This window comes from Eurosta solidaginis, chromosome 3, assembly GCF_040869045.1.
Source record: "Eurosta solidaginis isolate ZX-2024a chromosome 3, ASM4086904v1, whole genome shotgun sequence".
In the NCBI taxonomy this organism is placed as follows: Eukaryota; Metazoa; Arthropoda; class Insecta; order Diptera; family Tephritidae; genus Eurosta; species Eurosta solidaginis.
In genome coordinates, this window is record NC_090321.1 from 198,847,965 (window position 1) to 198,865,678 (window position 17,714).

Sequence of the window (17,714 nt, forward strand, 5' to 3'; positions counted from 1 at the left end):
GTTGCGCTACTTGGTAAAATTTACAATGATTACAGTGATCAACACCACAAATCATAGTGTACAAGTACAAGTGTGTTGACTTATCTGTCAAGCATTCTGACAGGCACTCGCTGGATTCGGAATGACAGCGAATTCAAAATGGATACCATTACCGAATGCTCCGAATGATTGAAAAATTGAAAAAGTCCATACGATTGGTAGTCAAAAATTTTGTCGTTGAGACCAAAAATGCGACTCTAGACCTGAGATTTCCATCAGGTGAGCGAGGCTGTTTGTAGTTTTGACGTTTATCGCTTAGTGAACACACTTGGTATATGTACACTATGCCACAAATCACGTACCCAGATTGCGCATCCACCAGTTCAAAATTGCTTCGTTCTGCGCATCTACGTTGTTGTTGTTGTTGTAGCAGTGCTTCGCCCCATCCAATAGGTGCGACCAATCACAAATTGGTACCAATGTCCTCTAACGGGAGGCCAAGGAACCTTGCATTTCAACAGGGGCGGACCATAATGAGAGGGGTATAAGAGGCGTTGGTTCCACATTACAATTAAAGAGATGGTTGGTTTCATGTGCGGACACATTGCAAGCGGGGCGTACATTTTGTATGTCGGGGTTGATTCTGGATAGGTAAGAGTTTAACCTGTTACAGTTTCCAGATCGAAGTTGAGCTAGAGTGACTCGCGTTTCCCTGGGGAGTATGCGTTCCTCTTCCGCAAGTTTGGGTACTGTTCTTTGAGTACTGGATTCAGCGGGCTATTCCTGGCATAAAGGTCCGACGCCTGTTTGTGGAGTTCACTGAGGACCTGTTTGTGTTTTTTTGCTTCATACGGCTGAGTTCTCAGGTCCGTAAGCACTTTGAGGAAATACGGCACCTGAGAACTCAGCCGTATGAAGCAAAAAAACACAGGCAGGTCCTTGGTGAACTCCGAAAACAGGCGTCGGACCTCTATGCCAGGAATTGACCGGTGAATCCAGTACTCAAAGAACAGTACCCAAAACTTGCGGAAGAGGAACGCATACTCCCCAGGGAAACGCGAGTCACTCTGGCTCAACTTCGTTCTGGATATTGTAACAGGTTAAACTCTTACATATCCAGAATCAACCCCGACATACAAAATGTATGCCCCGCTTGCAATGTGTCCCCACATGACACCAACCATCTCTTTAATTGTAATGTGGAACCAACGCCTCTAACACCCCTTTCATTATGTTCCACTCCTGTTTAAACTTCCTTGGACTCCCGTTAGAGGATATTGATGACAATTTGTGATCGGTCGCAGCTATTAGGTGGGGCGAAGCATTGCTACAACAACAACAACAACAACAAAAACATCTCGGGAACGATTTGTTATGACCACAAGCGACCTTCTAGGCCATACCGCCCTCCCACCCCCTAGATCCATGAGGAGTTCCGGTCGCCAGAGCCTCGGCTGTTAATGAAACAGGATTCGCCACGGATAGGTGAGATTGACAATTGGGTTTGGAGGAGCTATATATTGCGCTGGCAACCTGAAAAGGTTGCGTTACACAACTCTTGGTATATTCTAACTCCGTAACCCGCTGGGGGGTACGCGTCATGCTATATGGTGCATAAACATGGACCATGACAACATCAGATGAAGCGAACTCTACGCAGACATCAACTTAGTCCAACGAATTAAAACGCAAAAAAAGCTACGCTAGCTAGGCCATGTTATGCGAATGAAAGATAGTGCTCCGGCTAAGAAAATATTTTTATCGGAACACGCCTATGGAAGCAGAGGTAGAGGGCGGCCACCACTCCGCTGGAAGGACCATGTGGAAAGCGCTTTAAACTCCCTTGGTGTGACCAATTGGCGCCGGTTGGCAGAGAGAAGAAGTGACTGGCGCGCCTTGTTAGACGGCCATAACCATTTAAACGGTTAAGCGCCAATTAAGTAAGTAACCCTCGGTGAGTGGCTTTATAGCTACGACAACAATACCAACACGTTTTGTGCTGCTGTTGTTGTTGTTGTGGCGATAAGGTTGCCCCCGAAGGCTTTGGGGAGTGTTATCGATGTGATGGTCCTTTGCTGGATACAGATCCGGTACGCTCCGGTAACACAGCACCATTAAGGTGCTAGCCCGACCATCTCGGGAATGAATTATATGGCCACATTAAACCTTCAGGCCATCCCTCCCTCCCCACCCCTAAGTTCCATGAGGAGCATGGGGTCGCCAGAGCCTCGTCTGTTAGTAAATTCGCCGCGGTTAGGTGAGGTTGACAACTGGGTTTGGAGAAGCTATATATTGCGCTGGCAACCTGAAGGGTTGCCTACACAGCCCCTTGAATCTGGTATTTTAGTCGCCTCTTACGACAGGCGTACCTACCGCGGGTATATTCTGACTCCCTAACCCGCTGGAGGTTGTGCTCGTGCCCTTCGCTTGCCAGGCTAAGGCTTCAGCTGTTAGAAGTGATACAACTTTTAGATCTAAAAGCTTCAAGTGGCATAGACCCTAGAAAACTTCTAGTGTTTGCCTATAGGACGGAGTTATTTTAAAAGCTTCATCTGAACTTACCTAAGTCTTTCATCATACCTCTCCGAATGGATGGCCTGTATCCAGGGATAGTCTCGAGACAATGCGTCGGCCTTCGATGTGTTTGAAATAAAAGTTCTGCGACGGAGCCCGTGATGTCAATGGCGGTGTCGAAGAAGGTATAATGATGAACTATGTGAGCTGTACGCAAATATGAAGATAGTTCAACGAAAAAAAGCTCAAGGTTTTTCGCTGGTTGGGCCATGTGATGGAAATATACTAAGACTACGGACCACGGGATTCAAGGGGTTGTGTAGCGCAATATATAGCTTCTCCAACCCAATTGTCAACCTCACCTTCGAGCGGCGAATCCCGTTTCACTAACAGACGAGGCTCTGGCGACCCCAAGCTCGTCATGGAACTTGGGGTGGGGAGAGAGGGATGGCCTGAAGGTTCAATGTGGCCATATAAATCGTTCCCGAGATGGTCGGGCCAGCACCTTAATGGTGCTGTGTTACCGGAGCGTATCGGATCTGTATCCGACAAAGGACCATCTCATCGATAACACTCCCCAAAGCCTTCGGGGAGTAACCTAATCGCTACAACAACAACAACGGACCACGACCTTCGGGATGGCTCCTTATCGCTACAGAAGAAAAAAAAACGACTAGTCTCAATCAGGCATCGGAGCTGTGTTGGCAAAAATCTTAGGACCAACCAAACCAAAATTGGTGTCATTCTCTGGCTTATGACTATTCTCCCTCTTTCCCTCTTCTTATCTACATTATAAGATTTTAAGTAATTCATCTTGGTCGTACGCCCATCTGCTCGACTCCGCTGAAATGCCATAGCATAGTTACCCTGTCTGCAAACCATTCAATTACCTCAGCCAAAGTGAGGCTCCATGCAGTTCTCTAAAGCCCTTCCATCATCGGCATGGTGTCCTCCTTTTGATGCAGCATTGCTTAAGAAATAAAACTGGAAATAAAGTTATTTTAATTTTATTTTAATACCTACATATAAGCGATGCTGATAGGACTTCAATACATATCAATGTATCTTATGAATGCGTTTTACATCATTACAATTAGCGCACATTTTACGTTGCGTGTATTCATTTTTGTTTCAATATTTAATTTAGGAATAGGTACCTAATGTTATAAGAAAATACGTACATACTTTTAAATATAGACTTAATTTTAATATGCTTACATAATTTTCATACATGTCATGTATAAGGAAAAAAAATACCTGTTATTATAATAAAGGATTCAACACTTCTTTAAAAATAAAAATGTGAGCTGGTGATAGTTAAATCTAAAGAAAAAAGTTCACAGACTGACTAGATAGAAGAATGTTGCTACGGCAGCGTTAATTAAAACATATGTAATAAAAAATTTAAACTTAATTTAGGTGGGTTCTGCACAGACTAAAGTAAAATTGATGGGATATTTAAGGCATATAACTAATATGATTAAGTCTAGTTGTGTGGAATGAATTTATACCTTTTTATGCCAATAATTTAGTGCTGGCAATACATACTATTTTATATAGTTTTATGCTCTGGAGCACATTTTTTAACCTACATATAATTAATTCTATTTCTACTTGTTATCGCCTTTAATCATCAAAGAAAAGTATTTCTAAAATACGTTTTTGAACATGTTTGCGTCGTTCTTTTGACATTTTCAATAGTTCTGTTGTTACCAATTCGCCAAGCAAATGCTCTGAAGTACGCGCTACAGCAGGATTTTGTGGCGTTTGGAATTTGTTGAAATGTTGTTGTTGCTGTTGTTGAGATGATGTTGCTACCTGTTGGTTGTGGTGTTGTTGTTGATGTGGCAATTGCTGATACAATTGAAATAGGAAATCAGCATTTGCAGGAAACATGCCTTGTTGCTGTTGTTGTTGGCCATTATTAGTAGAATTAGAATTACGTTGTATTGCTGCTGCTGCAGTTGATGTTGATGCGACATTATCATAATGATTACTTTGATTTTCATTAAGTATAGCTTGCGGTTGTAATATACTGTTGCTATTATCTTCTGAATCATCATCAGAAACAATCATGTAATTACCATTTGCGCCATTTGTAGCTGTATTAGTGTGTGGTGTCGTAGTGTGTGAATTTTGTGGCTGTGTCTGATTGTTGTGAGAAATATTGGCAACGACATTGGAATTTAACTGAACACGTGGCTTTTTCGAATTCGTATTATAACCATTACTGCCTACAGATGAGTCCAGCTCATCATTAGTTGTGTCATTATTATATGTGTGATTGGTTATATGATTGGAGGAAGATGAATGTGCAATTCCTTGATGTGCTGCACTACCTGTGACGTGATCTGTCGGAAAGAAACAAAACGTCGTTAATAAATGTTTTCGAATTTGGTTTAAATAGCAAAAAAACAGAAAAATCTGCGAACAATTGAGGAAGACAATTGGGCCTGTATTAATACCAGAAGTAGTAGCCTAATTATGATACGCTTTTCCAGTACCTTAAATATTACCCACAGAGACTGAAGAGGCTCTCATCCACTTCCCCAGGGGGCTAATTGGTTTAGATTGTTCCCGCGGTAAAGTCATATGCCGGTCGAAATGTGGTAAGAAACGACTAAAATCCCGACCCCAAAGCTGGAGAGGTCAAAAATTGTTTCCTGCGACAGTTTGGCTAGTACAAGTACCGTATTACCACCACAGTTACTCTAAGCATAGGATGAAAAAGATGCATAGCCGACTTTAGCAAGTGTTCGATAGAATAATTAGTCTAGTATGCCCTTGACTATCACTACACAATGTAGTGGAACTGGAATCTTTGTCACTACCGCAAAAGCAAATAAGGTGTGAAGTGGACAAATTGTTTACTAGATACCACAAAATATTCAGTGATAGTGGAAATCTATCACCTCAAAAATTTAACGAATCAAATGAAGAATAAATAAATACAATACCCGATATACGTGTAAGGAGATTTATGCTAAGCTTCTTTTGTTTGCGCCGTTTAAGTAGCACGGCTACAGATTGGCGAGAAAGTACCCAAATGTATTATACCGACTGCGAATGGCATCTGCAAGGCAAATGAATTTTGGTTGAGTAGTTGTTCATGGCGGAAATATACTGGAAAGTGGTCCAGACACTTGGCGAGGGGCTGCCCTGCATGGAAACAACTTTATCTAAAGTATTTTGATGTTGATTTTCTCGGAATTTAAACACAAGTTCTTTGCGTAGACGAGTACGCTACCACTACACCACGGCGAACGCTATCTAAAATAATGCAAACCTATTAGTGAAACAACTTTCCACTACCACTAAAGAACTATTTGCGTGGGAAGTGTTTTTCTCAAATTATTTTAGGGAAGCTTTCCACTATCAAAATTTGCCCCAGCGGGTTAGGGAATCAGAATATACGCGCGGTAGGTATGCCTGTATTAAGAGGCGACTAAATTACCAGATTCAAGGGGCTGTGTACCGCAACCTTTCAGGTTGCCAGCGCAATATATAGCTTCTCCAAAACCCAGTTGTCAACCTCACCTATCCGCGGCGAATCCTGTTTCACTAACAGACGAGGCTCTGGCGACCCCAAGCTCGTCATGGAACTTGGGGGTAGGGAGGGAGGGAATGGCCTGAAGGTTTAATGTGGCCACATAAATCGTTCCTGAGATGGTCGGGCTTGCACCTTAATGGTGCTATGGTACCGGAGCGCAACCTTATCGCTACAACAACAACTATAAAAATTTTGTTGTTGTTGTGATGAAATTTTTGTAACCAGACATTCCATATGCCTTAAAGAAAAATGTACGGCTATTTCAAAGTGCTTAAATTGCATGAGTTTTGCAGGATTAAATACCAGGGCATAATACGACGAATACATTAAAAAAGGTCTTACATGATTTTAGTATAAAATAAATTTTTAACAAAGCTCTTGAGATAAGGCCCCATTACTGTTACTTAGCATAGACTTGACTTGGCTTGAGAACTGTCACTTACAGTTCTGTTAAATGAACATTGTTACTGATTACTCAAAACTTAAGCCGTGGTTACTCACGAACGTACGTAGAAAAAACGTGTCAGCTGACACGACCTATCTTATGAGTGTGCAATGTAAACGAAAACTCACCGACGTGCAACGCCCGTACGTACGTAGCCCGGAACGTAGAAATCAAAACAATTTTGATTTTTTCCGTAAGAACGTGTCAGCTGATCGCTCTCTCACTAGACAGGGTTGCCCAGTAAACTTTTGTGCGCTAATTTTTGACCGTTTGCAGTCTTTTACAAAAACACCTAATTAAAGTTTGAAAAATTGTGAAAATAATTCGAAATAATTATGTAAAAGTGCAGATTAGAAATATGTAATCTATTTATATTTAATTAATATTAATTCCAGCCTTTTACAACATCAAAAATTAAATTGGAAAAAGTTGATGTTTCCATAAACATGCATGCAAAATGGTCAATGGCAACAGTGCTTATCTGTAAACAATACACACACAAATATGTTATGTACATGTACACAGACGCACACAATGATTCCTACGGGCTTGAGAGTTCGGTCAAACGTGCTTCGTACGACAAACGGCCGTACGTACGGCACACGTCGGTGGGTAATTGCCGCATTAGCAACACTTAACTTGACTTAGAAGCCTGTTGAATTTTGATTTTCTATGTAAGTTCTAAGTGACGTTTATATTTTGAGATGCCATTTGTTCGTTTCCATTTCTGTTTGACATTTTGTCATACAAATTGACATTTATTGATAATGATGCCAGGTTGTATCGTGGCTAAGTTGCTAAGTTTACGCCAAGTCAAGTCAAGTCTATGCCAAGTATCAGTAATGGAGCCTATACACACACTTACTTGCACCACCACTATTCGTTCCATTCAGACCTTCCATTGGTGAAGATAAAGGCGATTTCATTGAAGATGAAGACGACGATATCGCTATACTGCCGTTACCACCATTACCATTGCCATTATGATGTATACCATTTCCATTACAACTGCTAACACTATCACGAAAGTTCTCATTATAGTTTTGGGAGGAATCGGCCATAGCAGCTGCCACCGCAGCAGCCTGATGATGATGCAATTGTGTCTGTGATATTTGTTGTAGTTGTTGTGATGCTACAGCAGCAGCAAAGTCACGAAACATTTGATCTGCTTCAATTTTAACTTGACCATTGCCGTTTTCGCTAGCAGCACTCAAAGTATTCATAGTATGTTGAGGATCTGGTTGATGGTAATGATGTTGCGCAACGGCAGCTGAGCTACCAAAATGTCCTATATTTTTTATAGAACCATTTGATTTGGAGTCCATATTGAACTCACTATAATTGGAACTGTTAACCGAGTGTGGTGATGTGAGGAAGTTGGGTACATTGCGATAGGATTTACGAGGCTGTATATGCTGATCGAGGAATTTCATTTTTTCCAGATAAGGACGTGAAAGATGCTCATAAACTGGTGGGTCACCTTGTTTTCGTTGTGAAACATAGCGTTCTCTTAAGTATTTCCAGCGTTTCTTACATGTTTCAACTAAAAATAATAATTCAATATTTTTTATAACTTGTAAGTTCAATATTGCAAAACAATGATAAAATAAACATCTACCATCTGTTCGTAATTTAATAGCGATTGTTTGCCAAGCTTCATCTTTGGTTTCGTATTTGCCCCCTCCACTCCCAGGTCCATTACTGCCATTTTGATAATACTTTTGTCGATTGAATATAACTCCATGTTGTGCAACTTCATCAATTAACTGTTCGTCCATCATTTTTTGCGCGTTGTAATCAATTTTTATTTATTTTTTCTTAAACTTTAATTGATGTAATTAAAATTCCAATCTCTTTTGTGTGTATATGAACTTTAATTATCGGTTAATTAAATTTGCTTTAATTAGTGTGGAGAAACTCTTTACCGACCGATAAGCCCAACCAACCGTGCCAGAAAAAACTACTTTAAAGTGAATATACGCACGCACTTTGACACTTATAAATTTTAGCTTTCGTTTGCACAAATAACTTTTACTTAATTAATTACTGCTGCTGGTATAATAAAAACAAATTAATGAATAATTGTAAGAGCTGTAGTGACACAAAAACTCTATTGTTTGACAATAGCAAAATGACATTTGTGGTTTTGTCTTGTACTTTATCGCCAGATTTCTTTTAGTTGTTGTTTCACCACACACGTCTTGAGTTTCACCACACACACTGCTCTCCCCATGGCGGAACGATACAAGGTGGCAGCATGGTGACATACCTACAAACATAAATAAAAATGCCATGTACTTTGTTTTTGTAAATTCGATGGACAAATGTCAAAATCGTACTGCGCCGGAAGTTGATGTATCAAATCAAATAAAAAAGTTTATAATCAGCTGTTCTATACTGCCACCTTGAATCGTTTCGCCATGGTTTTGCCAGATAACAAAACTCTGAAAAAAATTTGCAACGCCAACAGAGCTGTCAAGTTTTAAGATCACGGTTGTCACACCATGTTTTCATTTGGGACAAAATTTCATCGAAAAAAGGACCAAGTTTGATTTTTATTGTATTGGTATCTATACAAACAACTCGGCAAGTTACTAGAGTATCGTATTTATTGTAAAAAGCAAAAATTGTAGGATGTTTCAGTGGTTTCCTATATAAAATTTTAATAAATGAGAGACTTGGCTTAAGTTCAAACTGCACAAACAAAAATAAAGTTTACCTTTAGGTATTACATTTTAAAATTTCTAGGATAAGACTATGTCTTTCACTAATAAAACGTTGTGAACCTTGTTTTGCTTGATTGCAATGAAATATAATGTATAGCGCAGTTAGGTTTTAAAAGTTAAAAAATTTGCGTTGTAGCAAACTCAATAAATCGTAAATGAAACTAAGCAATTGTGTTAATGCTATTTTTATAGATGCTTACATTTTCCCTAACACTTTAAACTTCATACCAGAGCCTAGATTCAGTAAGTGTGAGTTTTGAACTCAGACTAAACATGAAGTGTCTTAAAAGTTTCAACTGTATAAAAACACTGTGGAACAGGTTAGCAAAAGTTAGGTCGATTCTGGGAGTGAGGGGTGAAAATAGAAGCTAAATGAGAAGATCCGTATCGCTGCACTTGTTTATGTTAGTTCGAATTTTTTTTAATCGACCTTCGAACTTTGCAGCAAATGCCGATTTTCAGCATATATGTTGTATGGTTTTTTGGCTATAACTCGTCGAATAATTGATATTTTTCAATCTGTTAAAGCCAAATGATTGCTAGAGAAAAGTTAGTTATGAAAAGTTTAAAAAAAAAATTAGATAAATTAAATTAATGATTTGGCCAGTCGCCGTTTAGCAGGCGGCTGGGAATCAACATCACTGCTCTCTATAAAATCTTGGTCATTGTCATCATCACCAGAAAGGTCGATAAATTCGTCCAACTGATATTCTGGAATTTCATCCTTGTCTTCCTCTTCTTCCTCTTCTTCAATACTTCGTTAATGGTAATTGGATACTTGGCACTGCTACATAAGTTTTATTCTTTGCTTTCCTTTTATTCAAAGTTTTATGGTAGTTGATATATCCATAGCAATTTTCTTGTTGATGCGGGCTGTTGTCTTCTAACCATATCATTGGTATACCAAAAGGCATGGCCTACTTCTTTTCACTCTTCCATTGCATAAGACTTGAATATCAATTAAAGCAAACTTTTTTAGGGGCATAGCTTACGTCAGTGATAAACTCTTGCGAGAAATATTGTTTATAGGCTTCCAAAAAAAATCACTCCCATTGCCACATTTTTCTCCGCTTGCAATGAAACGTCCACAAACATTACAAAATGAAATAAGTTCCAAAAAATTAATAGCGAATTTTATCACCACCGAGCGAAAATTAAAAGACATCAGCTTCGGCTGAGTTTCGAGTCTTCGCATTTACGAAATAAATAAAAATCGCTGCGGTGGTTGGAAACAAAAAAAGAGGAAGACGGGGAAGAAATTTACTGCATTTGACTGCAAAGTTCGAAGGTCGATTAAAAAAAAAAAAATTCGAACTAACATAAACAAACGCCGCATTACGGGTGTTCCAAGTTAGCCCCTATTTTTAACCCTCACTCTCATAATCGACCTAACTTTTGTTAACCTGAATTTGTTCCACAGTGTAATTGAATACCGATCGAAATATATAACCACTAAAACAAGTCTTTTTCTGGTAAGTCCGTTGTTTCATCAAAAATTAATGACAATGTGTTTGCCCGAACATTCAACACTTCCTTTTTAATGCCTCGCCTAAATTATCTCCCAAGTGAAATGTCATTGTTCTGCTACATTTTATTAATAGAGCAATTTTCGTGGTAAGAATTCCATTGAAGTAAATTGAAAATTATATGTGGGTAATAGATTTGCGGCAAATATTTTTAGCAGTGTTTTGAATTTTTTTTCAGTGAAAAAGAAATTAAGGTACCAAAACCATGCCGAAAAAGCACCAAAACTGAGAAAAAGGGACCAGCGGACCATATAGGGTTGGTAGGTACAAGTTTTGGTTCAAATGGAATGAAGAGGCAACCATGGTTAAGATGACAACAGACAATTGCCGTCATCCGGTGGCAAAATCTTGAGCCAGATAAATAATTTTGCATGTAAATGCAACAACAACGATTTGAGCCAGATAAATCCAGATAGATGTCTGGTTCAATTTGTGAGCCAGATAATTTATTAATTACTTCTTTTTACGTTGGCAACGCGGCCTTTAATAAACCTACTTTTTCAAAAATAGATGTCGGTGCTTAGCCTTTCGCCATATGGCGAAATCTGCCTATCACATTTCACGTGTGCGAAAATTTCACGACATTTGCTTTTCAAGTCTCTCAATGATCCAGAGCATTCCCGTGAGAAGTGAGCGTGAGCCGGAGCTGTAAAACAGAACCGGCCACACAAATACTAATACAATTGCATAAGTGTCTGTAAAAATTGAGTGACAACTCCCCACAGTGTGCTACAAGAAAATGTGGACTGTGAAGTTTGAAACTAAAAAGGACTTTGGTTATTTGATTTCAAGCTAATCCTGACTATATTTACTTATATTCGAGTGACAACTCCCCACAGTGTGCTAAAAGAAAATGTGGACTGTGAAGTTTGAAATTAAAAAGGACTTTGGTTATTTGATTTCAAGCTAATTCTGACTATATTTACTTATATTCGTCAGATAAAACTTTTTTATAAAAGAAGGTATGGTGTTTATTCAATGCAAAATTTACTTAAAAAAATTCACTTTTTCATTAAGAAAGAACTATAAAACAGAGTAAATGTAAAGATAGATAAAACATAAAGTTATTAAATAAAAAAAATTTATGAAAATTAATAAAACTAAGGAGAACGTATAAAAATATATTTATATTAAATTGTCAATATTTATTAATAATTAATAAATTATTAGTAATTAATATTTAAATTGTCAAAATTAATATGTATGTTCAAAGGAACTTAATAATACTAACTAAAACGTATTAAAAGTCAATTTAGCATTGCAGAATATTGTTTTTATTATGCGCCCAAAAAGTAGCATAGACTTTTTCTTTTGTATTCACTGTTGATTTTAGTGAGTGACAAGCGAAAGCAAACGATCGTGATCGCACATCGTTAGTGTCTGTGTGAAAATACGAACTCAAATTGCACAATGTGCAACTTTTGGACGGCTTTGCTGTAAAACTCACTGAAAGACGGCAAATAGCCGTGTTTTTTAAACGTATATACGCCTACGTTTGCACGTAAAAACGCTTAGCTGACTTAGGAGGCCCATCTGGCGGCAAGTAGCTACAAAACATGTTGTACCGAAAAGCGGAGACACAAACCTATAGCTGAATCGGTTGCGGTGAATAGTGGACACACGCCATTTGAAGAGGTAATACATGGAATTAGTGTAGAGGCAAAGAGAGTAAATTATGTATATTATATGTATTTATATATATATTTATTATACTTATTTATTATATATTTATAGTCTTTGCCATAACCTAAAAATATTTGAGTTGGCGAATTTAATAACTCTTTGTAGATTTTATTCATTGTTTTGGATACGTTATGACTAAGAGATTTATTTTTTGTGGAATATGTTTGTAATTTTTTGCGTTTTCATCATTTTTATGAAATTTTCACGATTTTTAGGTTAGGGCATCATTAATCGATCACATTGGAGATGGACATGGATATGGGTATGGTTACGACTATGGCGTTAGGGTTAAGGAAGTTTAATTTGGCCTTAAAGTTTAACGCTTAGCAGTCCATATAAAGTTTAAACGTAAATGTATATAGATGTAAAAAAAACACAGTTAAAATGACTCAAAATCCATTCTTCGCGGATTTCATGCTACGACAGGCGACTTCTATGCGACTTTAACGACAGGGTGTTCAATGAAGGGGTCTTTAGTCCGAATATGAAGAAGTGAGAAAGTCACTATCCCGGCTAGGTTGAACTGGCCGATCAATAAAGACGTCACATGGCTCCCTCAATTGAATGTCCCATAATATCTATCTCACAAATTGGAAGAAGGTCAAACAATCTTACTGTCGGAGGACATGTGGATGGAAAGGAACGTTTACTGACTGTAGATACGGGTGCATCTCATTCCATCATTCGAGCGGATTTAGTCAACAAGAAAAATAAGACCATTGCATGGAGCAAGATTGCGTACAGCCACTGGAGAAGACACCACGGTTCTAGGAGAAGTATTATGTGAAGTCGCAATTGGGAACGTCACGGTAATACACAATTTTATAGTGGCAGAGATTGTTGATGAAATCATAATTGGAGTGGACTTCTTAATCGACCAAGGCACCAAGATCGATATGCAAAACAAGACGATGCGATATAAGAACATGGATGTGCCACTTAATTTCGGAACGAGAGAGGATACAGCAGTAAACGAGTGCTGGTGGAAGAGAGTCAGCAAATACCACCAAAATCAGAAGCAGTCATCTGGGCACAGGTTGATGGAGATTGTGGGACAAACAAATTGTGGGTTGTCGAAGCAGCAAACAAATCAAAACCGAACATACTTGTAGGAAAAACCCTGGCTATGGCAAAACAAGATGGACGTATTCCGGTGAGAGTACTCAATGAGTTCAAGTCACCACTCAAACTGACCAAAGGAGCTAAATTGGGAAGATGCCAAGAGGCTGAAGTAGCTATTACCTGTGAACAGCTCCAGGAACACGTTTCAACTAGCAAGACTGATCTTTCAAATGACATCACGGCATGGACGGAGGGACTAGATCAAAATTATCAGAGAAAGGCGAAGCAACTGCTCCTAAAGTACGCAAACATATTTGACCAGGATGCTTCCAAACCAGGCCGCACCAATGTTGTAAAACATCAAATTGACCCTGGAGACGCGGGGCCGATACGTCAAGCTCCACGTAGTGTTCCACTTACGAAGCGGGAAGTTGTGAGTCAAATTATGCAAGAAATGAGCGACAGCTCATCGGTAGTACTTGTAAAGAAGAAGGATGGAAAAATGAGGTTTTGCGTGGACTACCGGAAGTTGAATGTCGTTACGAAAAAGGATAGCTACCCATTGCCAAGAATTGACGACACTCTGGACTCGCTCTCTGGTACGAAATGGTTTTCCACACTGGTCTTGAAAATCGGCTACTGGCAAATCGAGGTGAAGGAGGAAGACAAAGAGAAAACAGCTTTCAGCGTCGTAGATGGTCTTTGGCAATTTACAGTAATGCCATTTGGGCTATGTAATGCACCAGCTACTTGGTGTACCTGGACTACATCATCGTATTGGGCAAGAACTTTGATGAACATCTTAAAAACTTAAAGGAAGTTTTCCAGAGAATAGCTGGCGCTGGTCTGAAGTTAAGTCCCAAAAAGTGTGCGCTGTTTAAAAAGGAAGTAAATTATTTGGCTCACAAGGTAACGACAGAGGGCATCTGCACTGCGAACGAAAAGATAGAAGCTGTAAAGGATTGGCCAAGACCACAGAACCTACATGAATTGAGAAGTTTCCTTGGGCTGTGCACATATTACGGGCGATTTGTACCAAATTTTTCCAGCGTAGCCCATAGCCTTCATGAGCTTACAAGAAAAAATAAAGCTTTTGAATGGAAGAACTAGAAAGAAGTGGCTTTCCAAACATTGAAGGAGCGGTGGTGCACTGCTACAATGTTAGCATATCCGATTCCAGGAGCAACATTTATTCTAGATACAGATGCGAGTGGATATGCTATAGGAGGCGTTTTATCACAACTGGTCGATGGACGAGATAAGGTAGTTGCATATTACAGCCGTTCGATTGGAAAACCAGAGAGGAACTACTGCGTTACGCGGAGAGAGCTGTTGGAATTGGTAGAGTGCATTAAACATTTTCACAAATACCTCTACGGCCAGCGATTCCGTGTCAGGACAGGTCACGCAGCGTTGAAATGGCTTCTGCAGTTCCGTAATCAGGAAGGACAATTGGCACGGTGGATCGAGCGACTACAAAGCTATGACTTTTCTATTGAGCATAGAAAAGGTAGTATCCATGGAAATGCTGATGCAATGTCAGGAAGACCATGTAGTTTGGAATGCAAGCACTGTTCAAAGGCTGAGGCTAAAGAAGACGTTATAGATGTCCGGCTAATTACTATAACATGTACAGATGAATGGGACAAGGAATAGCTAAGGAAGTGTCAGCTAGAAGATACAGATCTGTCACATGTTATGCAAGGGCTCGAACGAAACGAAAGACCAAACAGAGAAGATATGTCAGCAGAGAGTCCCATTGCGAAGTCATATTGGGCACAGTGGAACAGTTTAGAATTGACATCCGGTTGCCTTCATCGAGTATGGGAGAGTGAGGATGGTAAATGCAAGAAGAAACTGATAGTTGTTCCCAGAAAGAGGATTCCTGACGTGCTCAGCGAGCTGCATAATGGTTCAAGTGGAGGTCATCTTGGAATCACGAAGACGCTCGAAAAAATTAAGCAGAGATTCTATTGGGTTGGTTGCCGTCAGTCGATCACCGAGTGGATTGCCAACTGCGAGGTTTGCAACAAAGCGAAAGGGCCCAAAACACGAAGTCATGGCCAGATGAAGCAGTATATTTCAGGTGCACTATTTGAAAGGATCGCCATGGATGTCGCAGGTCCATTTCCTACTAGCAACCACGGAAACAAATACGTACTGGTGGTTATGGATTATTTCAGTAAATGGCCAGAGGTATAGCAAATCCCAAACCAAGAAGCAGAAACAGTAGCAGAAGTGGTTACAAACGATTGGGTTGCAAGGTATGGGGTACCAATGGAGTTACATTCTGACCAAGGCAGGAATTTTGAATCAGCTGTGTTCCAAGAAATGTGCAAGAAGTTGGGCATTCGGAAAACACGGACAACTGCATTGCATCCTCAGTCCGATGATATGGTGGAACGTTTCAATAGAACATTGGAGGAGCATTTAAGGAAAGTAGTAGACAAGTACCATAAGGACTGGGATATACACATATCATTATTTTTGATGGCCTACCGATCGGCAGTACATGAGACAACGGGCCAAACTCCCGGTAAGGTAAGGATCAACGATGTAGTGTACCGCATACATACCATTGGCAAACCACGAACCAAAATGAAAGTGGTTCATTTGGAAAGGCTGGCAGCGTTTAGATCGGGAGATTTGTCTGATCGGGACGATGTTGAGGTGGAGGGCAGTGTTACGAATATTAGCAACACTAAGGGGTACTGCCATCTCTAAGCTGATGCTAAGCAGCACCTTGTATGCACATCCATAAATCAATCATTATGTATCTACATAAACGAATCAATCATTATGTCTACACATATGTATATACACGCAGCTGAGAAGCAACGCACAACCACATGCATATATCTAAGATACTCCCGAAAGTATGCAATGAGAGAAGCTATAAAATCGTGCAATTGTAGTTACAGCTGAGAAATTTGATAGCTGATGGCCAACGAGTATAAAAGGCAACAACACTAGAGGCACAATAATTCAGTTTTGATTAACACGCTATTTGTCGAGCAATAGAAGTATTATTTATTGTGAAGTACTTTAATAAAGGCCATTTTTCCATTATTCAATATTGGAGTTATTTATTCAACAGTTTAGTGATTCGAACTTAGTAGAAGATTGCAAATAAGGGGAATTGCAGGTAAATTCGTTACAATATGTATGTATAATTAGCTTCAAAAAAAAAAAAAAAAACTACAAATTTCGGAAGATCCAGGAAGTTGAAAGAGTACAGACACAAATTGTAAATATGAACTTCTCAAGTTTAATTAATTCAATAATTAATTTCTTATAAAAGATGTTTTTCATAAATAGTCCACACATATCTTTTTGTAGCAGTGCCACACATACATATTGTAACGAATTTACCGTAAATCCTCTTATTTGCAACCTTCTGCTTAGTTCGAATCACTAAACTGTTGAATAAATAACTCCACTCTTCAATAATGCAAAATGGCCTTTATTAAAGTACTTCACAATAACACTTATATTTCGCTTACTGATAACTTGCTTAACTCAAACTGATTGATAGCTTAAACGAAACTGATCTATTGCCCGACAGATAGCGTGCTTAACTGAAACTGATTGTCGTACCTCTACTGTTGCTGCCTTTTATACTCTGATTTCTAGTTCGCATCTTCTAGGCGCTTCCATTTCTAGAATTAACTAGTTGGTTATCAGCTATAAAATTACTACGTTTATAGCTTCTCATATGCGCGTGTATATGTGAACACAATTATAAATGCATTCTTTTGGGAGCATCTCAGACAAGATATCTGCATGTGTTTGTGCGTCTCTTCTCCGCTGCGTATACGTACATCAGTGTAGACATAATGATTGACTTATGGATGTGCATACAAGTCACTGCTTAGTATCGCTTAGAGATGACAGTACCCCTTAGTGTTGCTAATATTCGTAACAATATCTTTAGTGTAAGTGGCATCATGGACATTCGTGTTCACTGTGAAATTCTACGTACATATGTATGTATCAATTTACAATGTTCGCGAGCGAGAAGAGAGAAAGAACAAATAGAACCGAAATCGAAGATCTAGTTCACTTGTTCAGTTGAGAGACCCGGTCAATTGAACAAGTTCAGAACGAAAGGATCCAACTCTAATGAACGACGTGGAAAGAAGATGGATAGTCCTCGCGGTAGTCGAGAAAAAAGTTCATCGCAAGATTTATGGTCCTGTCCGTGGCCGACGCTGTATATCGAATGAGGT

The 17,714-nt window shown here is 39.2% G+C and overlaps 1 protein-coding gene across 1 annotated transcript; it reads right to left on the reverse strand.

Annotated features, from left to right (window-relative positions):
• Positions 1-3,484: 3,484 nt before the first annotated feature.
• Positions 3,485-8,616, reverse strand: LOC137246902 (putative uncharacterized protein DDB_G0285119). Its single transcript, XM_067777921.1, has 3 exons — positions 8,107-8,616; positions 7,354-8,031; positions 3,485-4,844 (listed from the first exon to the last, which is right to left on the reverse strand). The coding sequence occupies exons 1-3, from the start codon at positions 8,267-8,269 to the stop codon at positions 4,120-4,122; spliced, it is 1,566 nt and encodes a 521-aa protein (XP_067634022.1). The 5' UTR covers positions 8,270-8,616; the 3' UTR covers positions 3,485-4,119.
• Between the last annotated feature and the right edge of the window lie 9,098 nt (positions 8,617-17,714).